Source organism: Neoarius graeffei, chromosome 3, assembly GCF_027579695.1.
Source record: "Neoarius graeffei isolate fNeoGra1 chromosome 3, fNeoGra1.pri, whole genome shotgun sequence".
In the NCBI taxonomy this organism is placed as follows: domain Eukaryota; kingdom Metazoa; phylum Chordata; class Actinopteri; order Siluriformes; family Ariidae; genus Neoarius; species Neoarius graeffei.
Window position 1 is genome coordinate 80,632,722 of NC_083571.1, and position 23,149 is coordinate 80,655,870.

Sequence of the window (23,149 nt, forward strand, 5' to 3'; positions counted from 1 at the left end):
GTCTCTGCCATATGTTGATATATGACAGCTCAACCAAAAGAAACTGTTAGATCCAGGCAGGTTTTCTCTCAATCAATCAAACTGGAAGTTTCATTTCCTGTAGAAGACTGAGGGTAGCTCGGACCCGAAAGATTATTTTGCAACTGCAGACCAGCAAAAAAGGGCAATAACCCGAAAGTAAAAGCTCAGCAGCCACTTCAAGGCGATGGAAAATATATAGGCAGATATTTTGAAGTGATTGATACCTGATACAAACGCCAGTTTTTCCCCTCCCACCAGCTGCATTTTAGCAGTCCTCAGGAGAACTCCATCTCCTTTCCTCTGCCTGAGCGTTGGACGCTCCATTCAGCTGAGCAACTACGACAGGCTGCACTCACTCTGCCTGAAATTAAACTGCTCCATCAACGTGAAATGATTCTTTCTAATCCTTGAGTAGCTGAATTGTGCAGAATTCACCATCAACTTGGTCATCGTCTCTGACTAAAAGTCACCCATCCATAAAAGTACACATTTTCCTGTTGAAAATAAATACAGCAACATTCTGATACATTTTCTTCAACAAATGCATAAAGCAAAAATGTTTAGTGTAATACAATGGATGTACACTCACCGGCCACTTTAAATAGGAACTTGTTCTTGATTCTAAGATTCCTGTTCTTGGCTGCAGGAGTGGAACCCAATGTGGTCTTCTGCTGTTGCGTGCTGAGATGCTTTTCTGCTCACCACGGTTATAAAGAGTTGCTACATCCTTCCTGGCAGCTCGAACCAATCTGGCCATTTTCCTCCGACCTCTCTCATCAACAAGGCGTTTGTTTCCACCCACAGAACTGTCGCTCATTCAGTGTTTTTTGCACCATTCACAATTTTTCCCATTCTGATGTTTGAAGTGAACATTAACTGAAGCTCTTGATTTGGATCTGCGTGATTTTATGCATCATGCTGCTGTTAGGGGATTGGCTGACTAGATAACTGCAAAAAAGCAGCAGGTGTATGGGTGTTCTTAATAAAGTGGCAAAGAAAAGAAACCAGGATAAAACGTATATCTTTTCAACCTTTAATGTGATACAGTAAGTAACAAGTGAAAAACAGACATGTTTAGAAGAAAAAAAAGTTACAATAACCTTGTTGCATAAGTGTACACACCCTGTTAAATGCTTTTTTGTTTGCACCCAGTCTTTTTGGGTAACTGTACCGATGCTCCAGATCTATCAAACTGTGAAGGGAATCTCCTGTGCACAACCCTTTTCAAATTATTCCACTTTTTCAATAGGATTTCAATCTGGGCTCTGACTGGAACTATTCCTAAACGATGTTCTTCCTCTCATTTATCGACTTTGCTTTGGGTCGTTATCATGCTGGAAGGTGAGACTTTCTTCATCTTCACCTGTATAACGAAATACAGATCTGTATTTTACTCCATCTTGATTAGAGCCCCAGTCAAAGGTGAAGAGAAGCAGCCCTATAATATGATCCTGCCCTGCGGTCTCAAAAGTAGCTGGTCACTGGCGGCAAATCGCCGTCTGTGGCTTGTTATGCCGCCGGCTGTTGTCAGTCGAGTCACAAAATTTAATATTAAATATTTCTGACGGCGGCGGCACGGTGGTGTAGTGGTTAGCGCTGTTGCCTCACAGCAAGGGTTTCCTCCGGGTGCTCCGGTTTCCCCCACAGTCCAAAGACATGCAGGTTAGGTTAACTGGTGACTCTAAATTGAGCGTAGGTGTGAGTGTGAATGGTTGTCTGTGTCTATGTGTCAGCCCTGTGATGACCTGGCGACTTGTCCAGGGTGTACCCCGCCTTTCGCCCGTAGTCAGCTGGGATAGGCTCCAGCTTGCCTGCGACCCTGTAGAAGGATAAAGCGGCTAGAGATAATATGAGATATTTCTGACGGAAAAAAAGTTGTGAACGTAAATTACATCCACTATGTCATGTATGTCCGTTGCCGCGTCAACTTTGTTTACATCCTCGACATGAGTGCAGCCATTACTGCCCCTTGTGCCATATCTAAGCTGTACTCTGATTGGCTTAGAGTGTTCCATGGACTGTGAATGGTTCATACCATCATGAGACTCACAAATGGCGACGAAGAGAGTTGCAAGCGGCTCCATGCTGGATGCGTGGCTAAAAAGGTCTAGAGGGAAAGGTAAGTACGTTTTGAACGCAAATTTATTCTGTCATTGTGTTGATATAGAAAAATAAATACGTCTTAGTCCACCGTTTCTCAGCCTTGCTTAAGACATTATAATCGCAGATCGTAAAGTTGACTCTGCGTTTGACAGCTGCTCGAAAAAACAAACTGCGTGCGTAACAACGCTAATCAAGCTTAAGCTAGACGACCCGCCTCAAAATACCCGTCCCGGGTAAATGTTATCCCAATTTTAGATGACCTGTTCCAAACCATCCCGCCCCATGAAAAATTTGTACTTGCATCTCTCTCTCATATATATTATATATATAAAATACACACACACTCATATGTTGTGCCTAACCTGCACTAAATAACTAGATTTATATAATTTCTATTCAGTAGACCCCTACATGATTAGGTTGATGAGATTTGGATAAAAGTTATTTTCAATAGAAATGCTGAGACTGTCAACGAGTGCTGCTAGCTGCTGTTTTTTAATAACGATGAAGTCAGCTGATGAAGTACATGTAGCTGCATTTTATGTAACAGTTTATTGACTGCCAAAAAATAAACATTGATTATAATTGAAGTTTTGTTCTTCATCTGTATTCAAGATTTCACCATATTATTCAATAGTATTAGAGAATCTGGAGAAACTTGTCACCTTAGCTTAGTCAAAGTGCACATCAGACTTAAAATTATTATATCATCCATATGTGGATTTCAATCGGACTACTTTTTATGTGTTTGTTTGCAAATATTTCTGAAATTTGATAAAATGACTGAGGTATGGTTTCATATTTCAAGTTTCCAAATAGTATTGATTACCCTTTATTTTCACTGTTAAAAGTTACCAGAGGCCACCATTTCTCAGTGCATTTCATAAAATTTTCCGTGCCCAAAGGGGGGCGCACCCCCCTTTGAAACCCCCCCTGCACGCTTTGCGTGCATTATGTCTGCCACTGGCAGACATTTTACCATTTTGCACCCTGCTGTAAATTATTTGTACCCTGCTATTCTCCCAAACTTTGAAGCCCCTGCCTGCCACCACCATGCTTCACCATGTGTATGGTGTTCTTTGGGTGATCAACTGACTTGTTTTTACACCAAACATATCTTTTTGAATTATACCCATAACATATGGTCTGTGGATGAGCCCAAGCTTACCACATTTTGGGGTGATTTAAGCTTGGATGTTTTTGTGAGAAAGGGCTTCCATCTTGCCACCCTACCACACAGCCGAGACGTGAAGAATACAAGAGGTTGTTGTCACATGCAGGGAGTGCGCTGTAACTGCAGATATTCCTGCAGCTCCTTTTAGGTTACTGGATGTCTCTTGGCAACCTCCCCAACAGGTTTGTGTCTTCAATTCAAAAGGGATGTACCGTTTTTGGTGACGTTGCTGTGGTGTCCACTTTCAAGTTTTCTCCACTTGTTCATGATGGCCTTCACGGTGTTCCATGGTACATCTAATGTTCTGGAAATTCTTTTGTACCCCTCTGCTGATCGGTACATTTTGACAGTGGTCTCTTGTACATTCTCTGTAAGCTCATAATCTATACTGAGCAGTAGGTTAATTATAAAAGTTGTCCAAATGGACAGAAGGAGGAGGCAGTCAAATTGCATCCAAGGGAAGAAATAAGAGTTTGGAGATCAGCGAGCATCTATGGCCCTATAAACTCGCTCCTGCAGCTGTAGTGCGGTGGGACGAGCATCAGGGTCAAACGCCAGCATGTCTAAAAGCAGGGCACACAAGTCAGGGCTCGGAGACGGAGGCAATGGCGGTGCCCGTCGTCCCCGCATGGGGATTACCAACTGCAGAGCTGGATTCTGACATAAAGCCTCTCCAAGCGGTGTGAGCCATCGGCCCTTCTCCACATACGCTCCTGTAGATTGATAAAAAGTATATGACAAACTCAAAATAAAAATATCAAAAGGTCATTTCCTGTTTGACCACCAGAATTCCAGGGCATTCAATGAATCTCTCATCTCATCCCATTATCTCTAGCTGCTTTATCCTGTTCTACAGGGTCGCAGGCAAGCTGGAGCCTATCCCAGCTGACTACGGGCGAAAGGCGGGGTACACCCTGGACAAGTCGCCAGGTCATCACAGGGCTGACACATAGACAACCATTCACACTCACATTCACACCTACGCTCAATTTAGAGTCACCAGTTAACCTAACCTGCATGTCTTTGGACTGTGGGGGAAACCAGAGCACCCGGAGGAAACCCACGCGGACACGGGGAGAACATGCAAACTCCACACAGAAAGGCCCTCGCCGGCCCCGGGGCTCGAACCCAGGACCTTCTTGCTGTGAGGCGACAGCGCTAACCACTACACCACCGTGCTGCCCCCAATGAATATAAATTAGCAAAATCAAAGTTTAATGGCTTGCTTTGCTTATAAATTTCACTGCTAAGAGTCAAGCTGAGGCGCAAGGCACCATTCATTAGTCTTCACTACAGCACAAAGGAAATGAAACGCCCCATAACTTTGATGGATGAGAGATGGAAAAAAACATCACTGAAAGCTCTTAAGTGCCTCTAATAAATAGGCTGAGACATCTGACCTTTATGGTAGCCAAGTAATTACAGTCCTGTTTGAATTGGCTGGCCACTCTATCCAAAGCCTCTTTGCTCAAACCAATTTAGTTCATCCAGGGTTCCCGCTGACGCTCATCATTGACAAACAATCAGTTAGTGACGAAGAGAAAATTACTGGCAGTCGTCACAGTGACGAATGTATTTGTCATAAGTCACCTTTTCGAGAAATCCCTCCACAAATTCCTCCGTTTGCTGAAATCCAACCCCAGTGAAGAGACTTCCCCAGAGCGTAATGAGCACGTGCTTGTGACCAATAAAAATTGATTACTCATAACGACCAAATGAGCGCCCAACTTTTGACCAATCGCAACGCACCAAACAGTGGTGCAGTCCAAGTTTTTTGGGTGGGCTTCTTCAAGCACTGAGGATGATTTAAGGGCTGAAGCAGTCACAGGGAGGCACACTCAGAGCCCCTACCGTCCCCTAGCACATCGGACAGAGCGAAAGTGCTGTCAGCCGGCACGCGACTAAAGCGCTCTATGTTTTGGGCAGCGTGGCGTATTGAGTCCCCGTGGCTAATGATGCGGCGTCCTTAGGCCCCATCACTCAGGGCTATAACCCCAGGTATTTTTGCCCTCAAAAAAAAGTGAGAGATTAACAGAAATCAACTGACTTGGATATCATCTGGGATGTTGAATGGTGTAATATAATAATGTAGCTTAGAATTGGTGTCTTTGTGGTCCTAAAGGAGAGATGTGTGAGTGAGAAATTATATATTTTTATTAAACTGATGATTAATTTTACTAGGCGGCACGGTGGTGTAGTGGTTAGCGCTGTCGCCTCACAGCAAGAAGGTCCTGGGTTCGAGCCCCGGGGCCGGCGAGGGCCTTTCTGTGCGGAGTTTGCATGTTCTCCCCGTGTCCGCGTGGGTTTCCTCCGGGTGCTCCGGTTTCCCCCACAGTCCAAAGACATGCAGGTTAGGTTAACTGGTGACTCTAAATTGAGCGTAGGTGTGAATGTGAGTGTGAATGGTTGTCTGTGTCTATGTGTCAGCCCTGTGATGACCTGGCAACTTGTCCAGGGTGTACCCCGCCTTTCGCCCGTAGTCAGCTGGGATAGGCTCCAGCTTGCCTGCGACCCTGTAGAACAGGATAAAGCGGCTAGAGATAATGAGATGAGATGAGATTAATTTTACTAGTGATATGACACATGCTTCAGTTTCCTGAGACATCATGGGTGATAAAAATAAATGAGACAGAAACTAAAGTGAACGACATAAATTTACAAAGAGCAGTGTGGGGGGAAATCACTAATAAAGATGTTAAAACCTTTGAATATGTGTGGGAGATATTATCTTATAAAAGTTAGATATAACCTCCCCAACCTATTGATGCCGATCTCCCTTAAAAAAAAAAAAATTACACAAGCCTCAGGAAAACATGACTCAGTCCCTGCTCAATAGCTAGAAACGCCCTGTGGCAAACGCATGATGAAAAACGCAGTGTCATTCTGTGTTCGATTTGTAAATTGATGGGAAAAAAAAATCGAATTCCTTCACTGTTTGTTCCAAGACTCTTCTCGACTCTGTTCAATTGTAAATCAAGTTGTGTTGAAGACTAAAGGGAGCCCCAATACAACTTTTGAATAAGTCTGTATTAAAAATAACCTTAAGTACGCTCAAACTAAAGAGGTTTATTTTAGCTTGATGGTGCACAGGCTGCCCAAAATCAAGTCTCTTATAAGAGGCTGGAGTGGAGCCCAAATTTTGTGAGTCATGGAGAGGCCTCGCTGTATCTGTACAAATATTTGAATTGTGCCAGTTTGGTTGGAATAAACCTGTATTAAGTCCACTTTGATAAGTCGGTAAGGCCACACCAATTTAATTAGTTGGTTCTCGGATTTCTCATCTCATCTCATTATCTCTAGCCGCTTTATCCTTCTACAGGGTCGCAGGCAAGCTGGAGCCTATCCCAGCTGACTACGGGCGAAAGGCGGGGTACACCCTGGACAAGTCGCCAGGTCATCACAGGGCTGACACATAGACACAGACAACCATTCACACTCACATTCACACCTACGGTCAATTTAGAGTCACCAGTTAACCTAACCTGCATGTCTTTGGACTGTGGGGGAAACCGGAGCACCCGGAGGAAACCCACGCGGACACGGGGAGAACATGCAAACTCCACACAGAAAGGCCCTCGCCGGCCCCGGGGCTCGAACCCAGGACCTTCTTGCTGTGAGGCGACAGTGCTAACCACTACACCACCGTGCTGCCCCGTTCTCGGATTTTTTCAGGAAAAATATGAAGTGAGCGGGCGAAATCTCATCTCATCTCATTATCTCTAGCCGCTTTATCCTTCTACAGGGTCGCAGGCAAGCTGGAGCCTATCCCAGCTGACTACGGGCGAAAGGCAGGGTACACCCTGGACAAGTCGCCAGGTCATCACAGGGCCAGCGGGCGAAATAAAAAAAAAAAAAAAAAAAAAAAAAAAATGCTCTGATGGTAAAATTAGCAGTGGAAATAGACCAAACAATACAGGCAAACCAGTAAACAGAATTTCAACATACCTGTCAAAGATTTTACGTTTCTGTTCGCTGAATATCCTAACAATCACAAACGCAGGCTTTGTAGGATTCCCCTCCACAGGCATGTTTCTTCCACAAGTCTTTATCTAAAGTGAAAGGGGCGATTTGATTGGTTTTCGGCGTCATGTGACCTCACGTCACGTGACCTTTTCTGTTGGCGGTTGTTTGATTTCGATTTAATTTTTTTTCTTCATTTTGCATTTTTTTTTCAAGCGGCGATTCCGAGAACCAACTAATTAAATTGGTGTGGCCTAAATAAGAAAAAAAAAAAAAAAAACTAAGAAAAAGTGAAGAATACTTATTTGACTTTATTTTTCCAATGGAAAAAAAAAAAGCAGAGAATGTTTTTCAGAACCCAGGGGGAACCCTGTCCATCACCAGTAATACACAGTGTCAAGGAGCCCTTAAGTCAGGCACTGAAATGCCACGAAACATAAAATTAAGCACGACTACCATCCTGATGTGGCTCTAATGCACTAGTTGACATCAGCAAGGGTGAGTTTGGGGTCGTATGCAGCCAGAATGGGCTCCGATGAGTGCCGAGATCAATAAACATGGGCTCTATGAGTTACGAGAAAGACTGTTCTTATAGTGGAAGTCTAAGGTCAAAGAATGGTTAAAGATGAGCAAATGACATTGTGTGGTGTATGTATGGAGAATTAGTACAATTCTGAAATAAGCAGTGTAGTCACCGAGATGTGAAATTAGAATAAAATGCTCTACTGATCCAGGACTGATTCCATTAAATCTTTTAAACATCTTTATCATGAATTGAGGCTCCAACCGGACTTCAAAATGGGGCTAAAAGCACAGCATGTAGTAGTGAGCAGGGGGGGGGGGATTTTTTTTTTTTAAATCTCCGCATTAGTTTAAAGTGATCACGTTATCAGGATACATTACGGTATAATGTACTTTTTAAAATCCCTACAACCGTTATACCAGATCAAATTAAACCACCCACCAGATTATACCAGATTAAACCACCCACTACTAATGCCTTACATTTTAAATCGTTTTGCATCCATTTACCTAAAAACTAAAACATGAATAATGTATTGCCCCTCAGAAAAAAGGAAAAAAAAAATAATAATAAATGAGCCTTCTTGCACTTCCAAGTGCATGACTTGCCACACACTTCCACCTATATAAAACTAGGTTTGGAACGTATTCATCAGACTGAGCACCAGTGTCTTGCGCTTACCCAGCTGCTCCTCATTGGAGCCATCCTCCAGGAAGGTGAGCCTCTCCAGCACGGCCCAGAAGAGGACACCTAGAGAGAAAATGTCTGCTTGGGCTGTGTAGCTGTATCCAGCCCATACCTCAGGGGCCATGTAGAAGTCTGATCCGCACGTAGAGGAGAGGGCCAGTCTGCTCCGCTCTCCTTCCATGGGGCCTTCTACCATCTTGCTCAGCCCAAAGTCGGCCACCTGGAACATAAATCATGGCAAACCATCAGCCACAAACCACAAACTGGGAGTGTGACGATATGCAAAATTCAGTTAGATACAATAGAGTTTAGATATGTTCAAATTTTCCAAAAGAGCAAGAGTAAGCCTGATTCTGTAACAGTAAACAACTCCGTGTGGATGGGAATGGTTCTGCCACCAAGTCTCGTCTTTCCTCTTACTAATTTGTAAGACAGAAATACCCTTAAATAAAATATTAAACTACCCAAACTATTTCAGACATTTGACTTGGCTGTTGGGCGGGACGGTGGTGCAGTGGTTAGTACTTTCGCTCCACAGCAAGCAGGTTCTGGTTTCAAACCTCACAGCCAATCTGTGTAGAGTTTACATGGTCTCCCCATGCGCGTGTGGGTTTCCTCCAACAGTCCAAAGACATGTGGATTAGGTCAACTGGCTACTCTAAGTTTTCCATGACTGTGAATGCTTGTTGGTCTCTGTGTTAGCCTTGTGATAGGTTGGTGAGCTGCCCGGGATTCACCCTGCCTCTTGCATGAAGTCAGCTGGGATTGGCTCCAGCTTCTCCAGCAACCCTGACAGATTACCAGTATAGAGAATGGATAAGCTTGAAGGATGGATGGACTTGCCTGTGACCTGTCTGGCTCAAATCCAAAATCTGATCAGTTCCATATCAATCCTACAAACATTCAAACACTCATTCTTGAGATATTGTGCAAGCGAAAAGCCCAAGCAGATGCATGTAGCTAGCCCAAATAAATAAATAAAAAAGGCCTTGAATTCCTGAACATGTAATTATCATCTCTGTATGATGAACAGGAAGGAAACTATTGAAGAAAAACTATTTTAGATGTTTGACCTTGCTGTGAACTTTTTGGATCAATTCCAAAATCTAAATCAATTCATCTGCTGGTTACGACGATAATCCCATACAAACATTCAGTCGCTCATTCTTGAGATATCGCACTAACGAGAACCTCAGACAGACGGACAACCCGAAAACATAACGCTTCCATCAATCATGAGTATTCACATACAACCCAAGTTCTGCTTTGCTGATTTGCTGTGTGGGTCGAACATGTGAAGCTAATACAAGGAGGTGTGGAAGCTGCTTTTAAAAAGACCCACTCCAGTGGCCTTTTCACATGTTGGCACGCCCCCAACTGGCAGAGCTGCACAAAAAAAAACATTAACATCTGGTTCAATTAATATGTATTAATATTGCTCATATGCAGTAGATACACTTTGGATATATAAACCCACCAGTAGGTTTTAGACGAAAATAGTATTTATATTTACTCAGGATTTCAGCTATTACATTAAGAACATGTTAGTAATTAATTCATTAAAAATACAGATAAGTGTCATTCACACTCTTGTACATCTGCTAGGAAAATGGAGCTACCACAGTCTGGTACAGTAACAGGAGCTGGTACAGTGCAAGAACGAGACGGTCAATGACGGCGTAGCTCACTCCGGCCCCGTCTAGTCCAGAAAGAACGAGCTAAAGTGGGTCACCTTGCGCAATAAAATGTTGCAAGCTATATACACCCTAACCATGAGTTGGCCTAGTGGTTAGCGTGTCTGCCTCTTAACCGGGAGATCGCGAGTTCTACTCGTGGTCGGGTCATACCAAAGACCATCATAAAAATGGTACCTACTGGCAACGCACACAGCAATACAGATGTGAGTGGGGAAGTCAGACTCTTGCGGTTACCAGAGGACTAGCCCCTCACTCAGTGCGTTTACATGCACATAGAGAAAATCGAATTTCTGCCGTTGCTCAACTGAAATCGAAGTTCTAAATGCCATGGAAACACCTTAGCTCGGCTGAAATCGAACTGAACTTGATTTCTCGTAATCGAGCTACACGACCTAGATTATGCGATTGTAGCCGAGCTACTTAGTGCATGTAAACCCTATTGAGCTACATAGTCGAGCTACTTACTTCAGCACTGCCCCTTCCGGAAGTGATGAGACCACAAGCAGGAAACACAACAGCCTCGGTCAGCATGACAACGAATCATGACAACGGCATGAATCTTTTCTTTTTGTGGCATTGTTTGCACTGTTAAAATTTAGCTCACTTACTGTATCACCAAATACATCTGTACAGCTGTTGCAAAGCTGTGAATTGTGTACATAAACAAGTCATTGTATTTGTATTTGTGTGTGTGTGTGTGTGTGTGTGTGTGTATATATATCTCCATATCCATCCAACAAACATCTGAAGAATGTCAATAAAAACAAAACAATTGAACTTTTTGTGTGTTTATTAAGACACAAGTTAAATTGTAAGCAAAAAATGGACTTTAGAAAAATATACAATTGTGCAAAATAAGTTGTCTTACAAAACAGTGGTCTGCGCAGGACAGTTTGTAGCCATACAGTCTGTTAGAGCAAGCCTAACAGCTTGAACACGGAACTTGTGAACACAGAACCCAGTGTTGCCAGATTGGGCGGTTTTAAGTGCATTTTGGTGGATTTGAACATGTTTTGGGTTGGAAAACGTCAGCAGTATCTGGCAACACTGCTGATAACTTTGTTTATACTCTTGAATAGCTCTTCTTCATGACGACAACCGGAAGTGTACCAACACGATGGGGCGTGTAGCGCCACCTGTGGCTCGGGTGCACAATGTACCTCACACAATAGCTCGATTTCCTTGTGCGCATGTAGGATTGGATTTCTCTGGCACCCCTGCTGGGACCCTTAGCTCGATTACCGACAGTAGCTCGATTTGGATGTGCATGTAAAACACACTGACTGTAACCCTAGCTGTATAGGTGAGAGGGTGAGGGCTATCAAAATGGAGACTGGTGCCACACCCATACACCTTAAAGAGTTGGTTAGTACTAGGACAGGAGACTGCCTAGGAAGACCAGATTCTGGCGTGAAAGGGACTTTGACTTTTTTTTTAATATAAACATACCAACCTACTTACCAGAAAGAATCCAAAACCATGAGGAATTGACCGAGAATTGATTTTTGTTGAACTGCTCATTAAGGCTTAATTAGTCTATAACTTCATTAATAATTGTAATTAAGCAAATCTGGGTACAAGTTATATGCAACCTTGGTACCCCTAGCTTCATGCCAGAATCAATCAAAATCGCTGAAGAACTGAGGGAGAAGAAGCGATTTGTGTGGAAACTGCTCGTTAGGGCTCAATTACTCCATAACTTCATTAATAATTGCAATTATGTAAATTTGGGTAGAAGCTATATGCACCTCAGGCAGACCTACCTTCCTACCACAAAGAATAAAAATCGGTGAAGAACAGAGAGAAGAAGCGATTTTCGCGAAATGTGGACGCTTTCGGACAGACAACGCACGATGGCATAAGCTCATCACCTGTCAGCCAGATGAGCTAATAATAAATACACATTTTTCCTTACAAAATTGGTGTATCGGCCTGTGTAGTTCTAAGCCAAAAAGCACGATTCCCATCTATAGAAGTCCCACACAGCCCTAGTCACTGGTTCCTGCTGGACGCTCTGACTGGTAGCGGGAGGGACGTCCCAGGAGGTCGACAGTTTGTGAAATACTCAAACCAGCCTTTCTCGCACCAACAACAATGCCACAATCAAAGTCACAACATTTTGATGTAGAACAATATTCAACAGTGCGGTTGAATTCTCAAACCTGATTCGTCAGAAGTTGGGCGTTATTTCTGTATAACAGCATGGCTCAGACAGTATTTCCAGAAGGAACATGAACAGGTTTATATTAATAGCGCCCCATGCTTAAGAGAATATAGTAATGCATCGACCTGATTTTTGATGGCTTGACCGTATGACGTCTGTACGTACGCGTACCACAACAGGGAACCCGATCGTAAGTGCAAGGCAACGTATCGCAAACACTTGACCACCAGACAACAAAATTTGTATCTTTATTTAGATAAGACAGATGGGTTTTTTTTTAATCAAGCGCTTATTTTTAATTTGTTTTTAAAAAACAGTGTTGAATTATTTACCAACACATTTTACAGAAAATATTCAAACAGTTTCATATAAAACAAGTTTAAAAAAAAAAAAAAAAAAAAAAAAAAAAAAGTTATTTGTCCACTAGCTTACTGGACAGTTTCTGTAACGTAAGACAGACAAAAGTGCAGGAAGGGTTTCATTGAAAAACACACTAGCAAACAGACACAAAAGCAGAGTCGAAAAACCGGCAGTGGTCAAGTGAGACACAGACAGGATAACAATACTCACGGTCCAAAACCAGAAATGTGATACAAAATCAAGGCTTGGTAACGTCAGATGCAGGGTACAGAGTGTATACTTCGTAAAGTCTGTGTGTTACTGAGAGTCCTTATACGCGCTGTGATTAATCAGGAACAGGTGCATGGTAATTAGTCCTTATGGCACTGTGCGTGTGTAGAGATGGAACCAGACACCTGTTTGACATATCAAGTTTGGCATTCGATGATAACTGATGTAAAGTGAAAGCGCTGGTTCACAACCATCCACCAGGCACCCAGCAGAGTCACACCATAATAAATGTCGTGTTTCTGGCGCATGGCATGCGGTGTCAAAGAAAGGAATAAATATGTATTCGTAACTACGATGTGCAGCTCATTATTGGTATCACTTGTCACAAGACAATGCAGCGATTTACTGGTGTGAAATACACGACACAATTCGATGGTTCACGTTATAATATTATATGATGTAATATAATATTATGACAAAAGTTTGTACACCCCTACTCATCTCATCTCATCATCTGTAGCCACTTTATCCTGTTCTACAGGGTCGCAGGCAAGCTGGAGCTTATCCCAGCTGACTACGGGCGAAAGGCGGGGTACACCCTGGACAAGTCGCCAGGTCATCGCAGGGCTGACACAGACACAGACAACCATTCACACTCACATTCACACCTACGGTCAATTTAGAGTCACCAATTAACCTAACCTGCATGTCTTTGGACTGTGGGGGAAACCGGAGCACCCGGAGGAAACCCACGCGGACACGGGGAGAACATGCAAACTCCACACAGAAAGGCCCTCGCCGGCCACGGGGCTCAAACCCGGACCTTCTTGCTGTGAGACGACAGCGCTAACCACTACACCACCGTGCCGCCCACTATTTTCTACATTGTAGAACAATACTGACGACATCAAAACTGTGAAATAACATATGGAACAAATATGGAATTATGTGGCAAACATTAAAAAAAAAAAAGAAGTCACCTGTGAGCACTGCTCACTTACGTATCCCCCGCTCTCGCTTATATCAGAATGCAAGCAATCGAAGGAATAGGACACTTATTATGAATGTTGACTTCAACAAATAATTAACCCTGAAACAAGTAAAGAGCCGTGTCTCTCCCCAGGGATTTCAAACAGCATCCTGGTAAACTGTCATTTTGAAATGGCATTTGGCTTCTTGAAACAGTATCAAAATCCACGCTATAGGTTTCGTACATACATTCAGTCGGTGAACAGGAAGTCGATGTGCGACAGACCTGAAAATGGTATACACGGTATAGAACCCCAAGCTGAAGCTCAGTACCAAATATCAAGCAGTTGTGATTTGTAGTTGCTGAGAAAAATGTTACGAAAATTCTGTAAATCCACGCTATATGTTTCATAAATACAGTCAGTAAACAGGAAGTCGATGTGGGACAGACCTGAGAACGGTCTACATGGTATAGAACCCCAAGCTGAAGTTTGGTACCAAGTGGCTTGGGGGGGGGGTTCGGACAGACAGAGATACGGACTGACGGACAGAGGTAAACCAGTATACCCCCCCTCCTTTGGAGCAGGGGGGTAGTAATAAACAATAATAATAATAATAAGTTAAAACAAAAACATGTTTGGGTCATTCCACGTCAATTCAACCAGGGCCCACACACTTAGGTCTCAAAAAATTATTTAAAAAAAAAAAAAAAAAAAAAATCACCAGATGTACCCATGTTACCTAGGAGAAACACTGTAAATTTATTTGAATGTAAGATGTATACTTTCCATGTTACAGCCAGTTTTACTGGGGCAGGGGGGTGTCAATTTTGTTCAGACTCTTTTTGTCAAAGTTCACAAGCCCATAGCTCAAGAACTAAACCATGTCGGAGGCTCAAATTTTGCATGCTGGTACATAAATAGGAATAGTATGTAGCAAAACTGTCATTTTGGGTCTGGATGATCCTGCATGGTCATAGCACTCCCTCAAAGATGATCAAAATTTTATTGGCGTTTTGGGCTGTGCTCTGTTTAGGCCTTCAGAAGACATATTTTTACCCAACATAGGCTCAATATTGAGAGTAACCACAGGTGCCCCTAAAATCACCGAATCATTGAAATTGAAAAGGATCCCTCCAGCCCTGCACAGGCGCTCTCAGGTGATCATGTCAGGGCAAAATTGGCCTTTGGTTATTTACTCTTTACATTAATGTTATAGCGGGCGGCACGGTGGTGTAGTGGTTAGCGCCGTTGCCTCACAGCAAGAAGGTCCGGGTTCAAGCCCCGTGGCCGGTGAGGGACTTTGTGTGGAGTTTGCATGTTCTCCCCGTGTCCGCGTGGGTTTCCTCCGGGTGCTCCGGTTTCCCCCACAGTCCAAAGACATGCAGGTTAGGTTAACTGGTGGCTCTAAATTGACCGTAGGTGTGAATGTGAGTGTGAATGGTTGTCTGTGTCTATGTGTCAGGCCTGTGATGACCTGGCGACTTGTCCAGGGTGTACCCCGCCTTTCGCCCGTAGTCAGCTGGGATAGGCTCCAGCTTGCCTGCAACCCTGTAGAACAGGATAAAGCAGCTACAGATAATGAGATGAGATTAATGTTATAGAAAACATATTGTTCTCAATGGTGCATTTTGCCCATGTTCAGGGTGGAAAATAAAAAAAGAAAGATTCAAGTAAGACAAGCCAAATTGGTGTTTTTAAAAAGAAGGGATCATGGAGAATAAAGAAAAAAATATTTAAAAAATCTGCGCACATTCCCACAAGGTGTTACGGCGCTCTGAAAATGACATCCAAAATGATTTGTCAGACTTGTGAGGTCTTCTGTTCAAACACTGATAGAGTTTCCTTTCTGTTTATTGCTTTTTTTGAGAGTGTTTCTACTTATCTCAATAAGGGAAAAAAAATCAAGAGCCTATGTTGGGTAAAAATATGTCTTCTGAAGGCCTAAACAGAGCACAGCCCAAAACGCCAATAAAATTTTGATCATCTTTGAGGGAGTGCTATGATCATGCAGGATCATCCAGATCCAAAATGACAGTTTTGCTACATACTATTCCTATTTATGTACCAGCATGCAAAATTTGAGCCTCCGACATGGTTTAGTTCTTGAGCTATGGGCTTGTGAACTTTGACAAAAAAAAAAAAAAAGTCTGAACAAAATTGACACCCCCCTGCCCCAGTAAAACTGGCTGTAACATGGAAAGTATACATCTTACATTCAAATAAATTTACAGTGTTTCTCCTAGGTAACATGGGTACATCTGGTGATTTTTTTCAGAATTTTTTGAGACCCAAGTGCGCGGGCCCCGGTTGAATTGACGTGGAATGACCCGTTTGATATTTTAGATTCTTCAAAATAGTCAGTGTTTACCTTGACGCTTTGCACACTTGGCATTATTTTAAACAGCTTCATGAGGTCGTCACCTGGAATGCTTTTCAATTAACAGCTATGCCTCGTCAAAAATAATTAGTGCAATTTCTTGCCTTCTTAAACGTCTTTGAGATCAAACAATAAAAACAGTAAATAGCCCTATTCCACAACTGTAGTAATCCATATTATGTCAAGAACCGCTCAACTTAGTAAAGAGAAATGACATCCATCATTACTTTAAGACATGAAGTGACTTAATTAACAATAATAAAGAAAAAAAAAAACATTGAATTAGAACATATCCAAACTTTTGGCTGGTATTGTATATTAACCCTTGTATGATTTTTTTTCATTAAATAATTTCTCTCTCTGTTAATTATTAGCCCCATGTGAACAAGTCACTCCTATTGAGGTATTTCACTCACGTGACCAAGTCATGTGATGCTGCCATTTTGGACGGCACGGCTCGAATCAGTTTGAATGCGAGGAAGGCGACAAACGGAAAACATAAAAGAAAAAGGAGCGAGATGCAGAAAACACCTTCACTATCCAGCGACGTAGGGCATTTACAGGGTGAGCAGAGAGAGAGGTATTTGCAAAAATTGAGGTTAGCAGGCTTAGAGAACAACGTTTACCTGCTTCCACCAGGATTGCTGACTGACGTACGGAAGTACACGAAGCCCTCGTCTTTACCTGACTTCGGCCCACATGATCTGTATACCTATGTCGTTAAAAACCCATCGCCATACACAGGTATTGATCTGAAAGCGTATACGAGTTTGGATGCCTACAAATATTTTGTGTCAGGCTGGGTAACATGCCTACATCAGCGGGTCGTCCCTGGAGCCGGTGGTCGCCATCTGATTACAGCTAAGGTTTGTTCACATTTTCATTTACTTTCGGTCCTCAGGATAAACAAAATGTTATTAAATGTCATTGAAATAACTTCTTAGTCTGTTGAGACATGGCCCGTTATAAATTTGCTGTTACCAGGCAATGACCAAGAACTGTATTATTAGGGTCGGTGTAGTTGTAGCAGTGTATTAGCAACTAGCTGTTAGCACTAGCTAATGTCAACAACATAGTAACTGGTATGTTCCTGTAGCAATGTTTACGTTCAGTCATTTGGATGACTGTTAAAACCTTTCAGTCTCAAGTTTTTCCTTTACTGGATTTACTAGTTTACTGAGCCATCGCGCGCTCTCCGGCCGAGCACGGAGCCATCGCGCGCTCTCCGGCCGAGCACGGAGCCATCGCGCGCTCTCCGGCCGAGCACGGAGCCATCGCGCGCTCTCCGGCCGAGCACGGAGCCATCGCGCGCTCTCCGGCCGAGCACGGAGCCATCGCGCGCTCTCCGGCCGAGCCGGGAGCCATCGCGCGCTAGCTCAGTAAACTAGTAAATCCAGTAAAGGAAAAACTTGAGACTGAAAGGTTTTAACAGTCATCCAAATGACTGAACGTAAACATTGCTACAGTAACATACTAGCTACTATGTTGTTGACATTAGCTAGCTTGCCGTCCAAAATGGTGGACACCGGGGCGTCACGTGACCCTGTGACGTCAGGTGAAATACCTCAATTGAGTTTTTTCACCCACGTGACCAAGTCATGTGATGCTGCCATTTTGGACGGCACGGCTCGAATCAGTTTGAATGCGAGGAAGGCGACAAACGGAAAACATAAAAGAAAAAGGAGCGAGATGCAGAAAACACCTTCACTATCCAGCGACGTAGGGCATTTACAGGGCGAGCAGAGGGAGAGGTATTTGCAAAAATTGAGGTTAGCAGGCTTAGAGAACGACGTTTACCTGCTTCCACCAGGATTGTTCAATGACGTACGGAAGTACACGAAGCCCTCGTCTTTACCTGACTTCGGCCCACATGATCTGTATACCTATATCGTTAAAAACCCATCGCCATACACAGGTATTGATCTGAAAGTGTATAAGAGTTTGGATGCCTACAAATATTTTGTGTCAGGCTGGGTAACATGCCTACATCAGCGGGTCGTCCCTGGAACCGGTGGTCGCCATCTTATTACAGCTAAGGTTTGTTCACATTTTCATTTACTTTCGGTCCTCAGGATAAACAAAATGTTATTAAATGTCATTGAAATAACTTCTTAGTCTGTTGAGACATGGCCCGTTATAAATTTGCTGTTACCAGGCAGTGACCAAGAACTGTATTATTAGGGTCGGTGTCTGTGTTGTAGCAGTGTACTAGCAGCTAGCTGTTAGCACTAGCTAATGTCAACATCATCATAGCTGGTATGTTACTGTAGCAATGTTTACGTTCAGTCATTTGGATGACTGTTAAAACCTTTCAGTCTCAAGTTTTTCCTTTACTGGATTTACTAGTTTACTGTAATTATGATCCGGCAGCTATTTACACCGGATCCAGTGTAAATAGCTGCCGGAGCGCGCTCCGGCTTGCTCCCCCTCAAATTAAGCAGCGCGCTCTGGGAGCAAGCCGGAGCGCGCTGCTTAATTTGAGGGGGAGCAAGCCGGAGCGCGCTCCGGAACCTCGGACGTTGGCTCTGGCAGCTATTTACACTGGATCTGGTGTAAATAGCTGCCGGATCATAATTACAGTAAACTAGTAAATACAGTAAAGGAAAAACTTGAGACTGAAAGGTTTTAACAGTCATCCAAATGACTGAACGTAAACATTGCTACAGTAACATACTAGCTATGATGATGTTGACATTAGCTAGCTTGACCTTCAAAATGGCGGACACCGGGGCATCACATGACCCTGTGACGTCAGGTGAAAAACCTCAATTGAAAAGACAATGTATTGGAAGGAGCATGCTGATTTGAAATTCAGCTGAGACTACTGGATGTTATAAAAAATGAATCGGCTTTAGATTTGAGAACGCATCAGCTCCATGGTATAAAATATTAACAACCGTAATAACACATTCCTTATAACCCTTTCAATAAATGAACTTCTCATAAAGTCTGGAGGTTGAGATTTTGTTTTGGGGATGGTTAAGGTTAAATCGCTGCAGATTCAAACCTGGCTGCTTGAACTGTAATTGAAGGCGTCATTAAGACGTATGACGATCACATCACATCACAGGCTGGATAGAGGTATAGAGCTGTGGAGAGCACAGCTCTGAACTCAAAGCAGACTTTTCACTGAACTGAAATGTTGCATTAAGCTGCGTTTCTGTACAAGCTCCTGGCAGGAGAAAGAGCGTGCTTCGATTTTAATATTTTAACAACTACAGTATTCGGTATTCAGTTATGAGTCAGTAAATTTACATTTCTGGGTTTTCAAGTCCGGGTCAGAATATTAAGAGTGACCGCCACGCCCATAGCCATGCCTAGTAAAGCCCATTTACTAATTACACTCACCCGCTGCTCATTACCTCCTTCGTTTACTGTATAAAAGTCCCACAGTTTGTAACTCACACTGGATTATATAAGATGTCAGAACAGAATAAGGAAATCTGCTCTACCATAGTAGGTACATCGCTACATAATGTTTTTGCAAAACTGTCCTGAAGAGGGCGCTACATTTTCATTTACGGCATTTGGCAGACGCCCTTATCCAGAGTCACTTGCATTTTACCTCATTTATACAACTGAGCAGTTGAGGGTTAAAGGTCCCATGGCATGAAATTTTCACTTTCTGAGGTTTTTTAACGTTAAAATGAGTTCCTCTGACCTTCTTAAGTCACCCCAGTGGCTAGAAATTTCATAATGTGTAAACCAAACTATGCCCAACATTTGAGAATGGCGCGTCAAAACGGCGCGTTGATAAACTCTTCCCTTTACTACGTCAGCAAGGGAGATGATCCCCACGCCCCCCCTCTGGATTCCCACCCACTGTATGGATTGCCCCGCCCAGTTGTAGTGAGGAGACCATAGAGGACACAACAACATGGCATCACCTAAGCGAGCGAAACATGGAAATTGCGCTGTACATGGATGTGATAACACAGAAAAGAGTCCGTTTTTACTGCCGACGGGAGAGCCCCTGAAGACGCAGTGGCTTAATTTTATTTACTTCAATAATACGCCGTCGAGTCTACCTAAGACGGTGTATGTTTGTCGGAAGCATTTTCCTGAGGAATGCTTCCACAACTTGGGACAGTACAGGGCAGGTTTTGCACATCAACTGTCACTGAAGCCTGGGTCCGTACCAAGCATCCCTGCTGCATCAGCCACAAACACCGAACAAGTAAGTGTATAACTTAAGTCGTTTTGCCGTGTTTTAAAATCGGTGCGTTTGCAATGGCTACATTAGCTGTGCAGCTAACCGCTTCCTGCAGTTAGCCAGGTAATCTGCGCTACCTCTGTTATAATAGCCAATCAAAACAGTTTTTACAAAGACACCCACATTCTTTTTTTTAAGTCACTCGTTCATCTTATTTGTTTGTTTGTTCAGTAAAAACCCAAACATTTGTTGAATTTATTTTATTTCCTCGCGTCGCACCTTAATGACGTCAGCGCGCGGTATTTTTCCCTGATTCTGGGCCAGGGTGTCGTGAGTGGCAGAGCAGCTCCATCGCTGCGATCCATTGAAAGTCAGCCCTAGATCCAATCTTTTGTCGGGAGCCGAGGTCGCGCGGGCGGCCCTCCAGCGGCACCGGCCGCCCGTGGAGGCAGCGGTTCTCCCAGGGGCGAGATGGGGGGAGGAAACGGCAAAGTCCCCACTCCTCCATGGTAAAACTGCTCAGTTTTACCATGGGCCTCAGGCTGAAAAAAACCCGACAAAGTCCCAGTTTTACCATGGGCTCGAGTTGTACCATTTTTTTTTTAAGAAAAAAATTCTAAAAAATTCGCCCGCCTGGCCGTGCCCGACAAGGAGCGCTCTCGGCCGGCTTGGGAGGAAGATGGCAGCCCCTCCCCCCATGGCACGCCCCCACCCTCTACCCTTCCCCGCCTCCTGCTTCTCATTAGCAAAACGACGCACTGGGAAAAGGGCTGAAATGGGGCTTTCTTCCAGGAGGCTATATCTACATTCCGAGGGTTCATTTCGAGAAAGGCTGCGGATATAACATCCGGAAGCCTCCACGATCCCGTTTAAAGCATCAACAAACCACCATGCCATGGGTCCTTTAAGGGTCTTGCTCAAGGGCCCAGCAGTGGCAGCTTAACAGTGTTGGGGTTTGAACTCACAACCTTCCGATCAGAAGTCCAAGGTCTTAACAGTCTAATACAACACACTGGGTGTAAAGTTCCCAAAAACCAAAAGAAGCAGAATAACGCCAATCATAACGTTGGGTCTTTGTTACTAAGCCTGTTTTGTCTGTAGTGATGTGGAAGCTGTAATTACAAAACCGCTTGTTGCTGTAAAAGGAGTAGTATCGAGTACAGACACTTTGTTATGCAACTACAGAGAGCTGCACTTCCCTGACATTTCTCTGATGCAGATGATGTGGATTGAAACACTTAAAAATGGAATTTTAAGCGGTCCTGATGAGACACTAATGTGATGCTAACAGTGTGAAGGATTAAATTACCCATGCGTTACCTTGATCACTGGGCCAGTTTCAGTTAGGCAGACGAGGACATTGGCTGGTTTCAGATCTCGGTGCACTATCCCCAATCCATGCAGGAAAGTCATGGCGCTACTGAGCTGCCGAACCACACTGTGATTCCTCTGGATGTCCGGACGCCTAGACAGCATGTACTGGTTCAGATCTCCACCATCGCAATACTCCATCACCAACCATAGAGCCAAGCACCGTTTTGGCATCTTCCCTGTGGACGCCAGTTTCCTTCTCAACCTGTCTGCATTTCTCGCTTCACATTTAGAGTCCTTGTCCACTACCCTTCCTTTGAGGGCACTCTCCACGAGGTCCAGCGGCAGCTTGTCCGATTTCAGCGGTTGCAGCGTTTTCGGACCGGTCTGCATCAGGCAGTTGTGGAGGGCGATGACGTTCGGGTGATTCCTGGCAGTGGCTCTCATGGCCCAAAGCTCCTGCAAGTAGAGCTCGATGCTTTCTGGGCTGCAGCAGGGCAGACGCTTGATGGCCACCGTGTCTCCTCTGTGGCCCCACCAGCCTGTCTCCAACACATGACCCTCAAATACCACACCATAGCTGCCTCGACCCACTTCCCGCTGCAGCCTGTACACGTGCTCCATGGCAGATAGCTCTCCTCTCACTGGATTATCCGTGGTACACAAGAGTGATGAAGGGTGTTTGCTTAAGCTGCAAAAACAAGATCAAGATGTTTACCTCAAACCACAGCAGATCAACAAATTTCAACCCCAAATTTAGCTTTCTAAATAGAGCAAAGGGGCCAATACTGGATTAACGTCACCAAAAGTTTGAGCTGATATTTTACTGAAAGGCACATTATAAACTAAATTCAAGGATTAAGGTCGTCTTGAGTGCCGCATTTAATATTTATATATTTAATAAAGTGCTGTTAAATTGTGTAAATAAACTTATTGCTTGGTGGCACAGTGGTGTAGTGGTTAGCGCTGTCGCCTCACAGCAAGAAGGTCCTGGGTTCGAGCCCCGGGGCCGGCGAGGGCCTTTCTGTGCGGAGTTTGCATGTTCTCCCCGTGTCCGCGTGGGTTTCCTCCGGGTGCTCCGGTTTCCCCCACAGTCCAAAGACATGCAGGTTAGGTTAACTGGTGACTCTAAATTGAGCGTAGGTGTGAATGTGAGTGTGAATGGTTGTCTGTGTCTATGTGTCAGCCCTGTGATGACCTGGCGACTTGTCCAGGGTGTACCCCGCCTTTCGCCCGTAGTCAGCTGGGATAGGCTCCAGCTTGCCTGCGACCCTGTAGAAGGATAAAGCGGCTAGAGATAATGAGATGAACTTATTGCTTTAGTTCTACCTGCGTTTGTTGGCGCAATAAATATACTGTATAGGTTTAACTAGTTTAAACTACTAAACTAACACACTGGTTTTATAATTTCCACTGCTCACGCAAATTCAACTGTAAA

At 43.9% G+C, this 23,149-nt stretch overlaps 1 protein-coding gene across 1 annotated transcript in view; it reads right to left on the reverse strand.

The window, feature by feature from the left end:
• Window positions 1-1,040: 1,040 nt before the first annotated feature.
• Window positions 1,041-23,149, reverse strand: part of si:ch211-63o20.7 (Serine/threonine-protein kinase pdik1l-B-like) — a 31,055-nt gene continuing 8,946 nt past the window's right edge. The window contains exons 2-4 of the mRNA XM_060917446.1: window positions 21,721-22,402; window positions 8,463-8,688; window positions 1,041-4,011 (exon numbers count right to left, since the gene is read on the reverse strand). Of these exons, the coding sequence (XP_060773429.1) occupies window positions 3,779-4,011; window positions 8,463-8,688; window positions 21,721-22,335 (1,074 nt within the window). The 5' untranslated portion in view covers window positions 22,336-22,402 and the 3' untranslated portion in view covers window positions 1,041-3,778. The remainder of the gene's footprint in view (window positions 4,012-8,462; window positions 8,689-21,720; window positions 22,403-23,149) is intronic.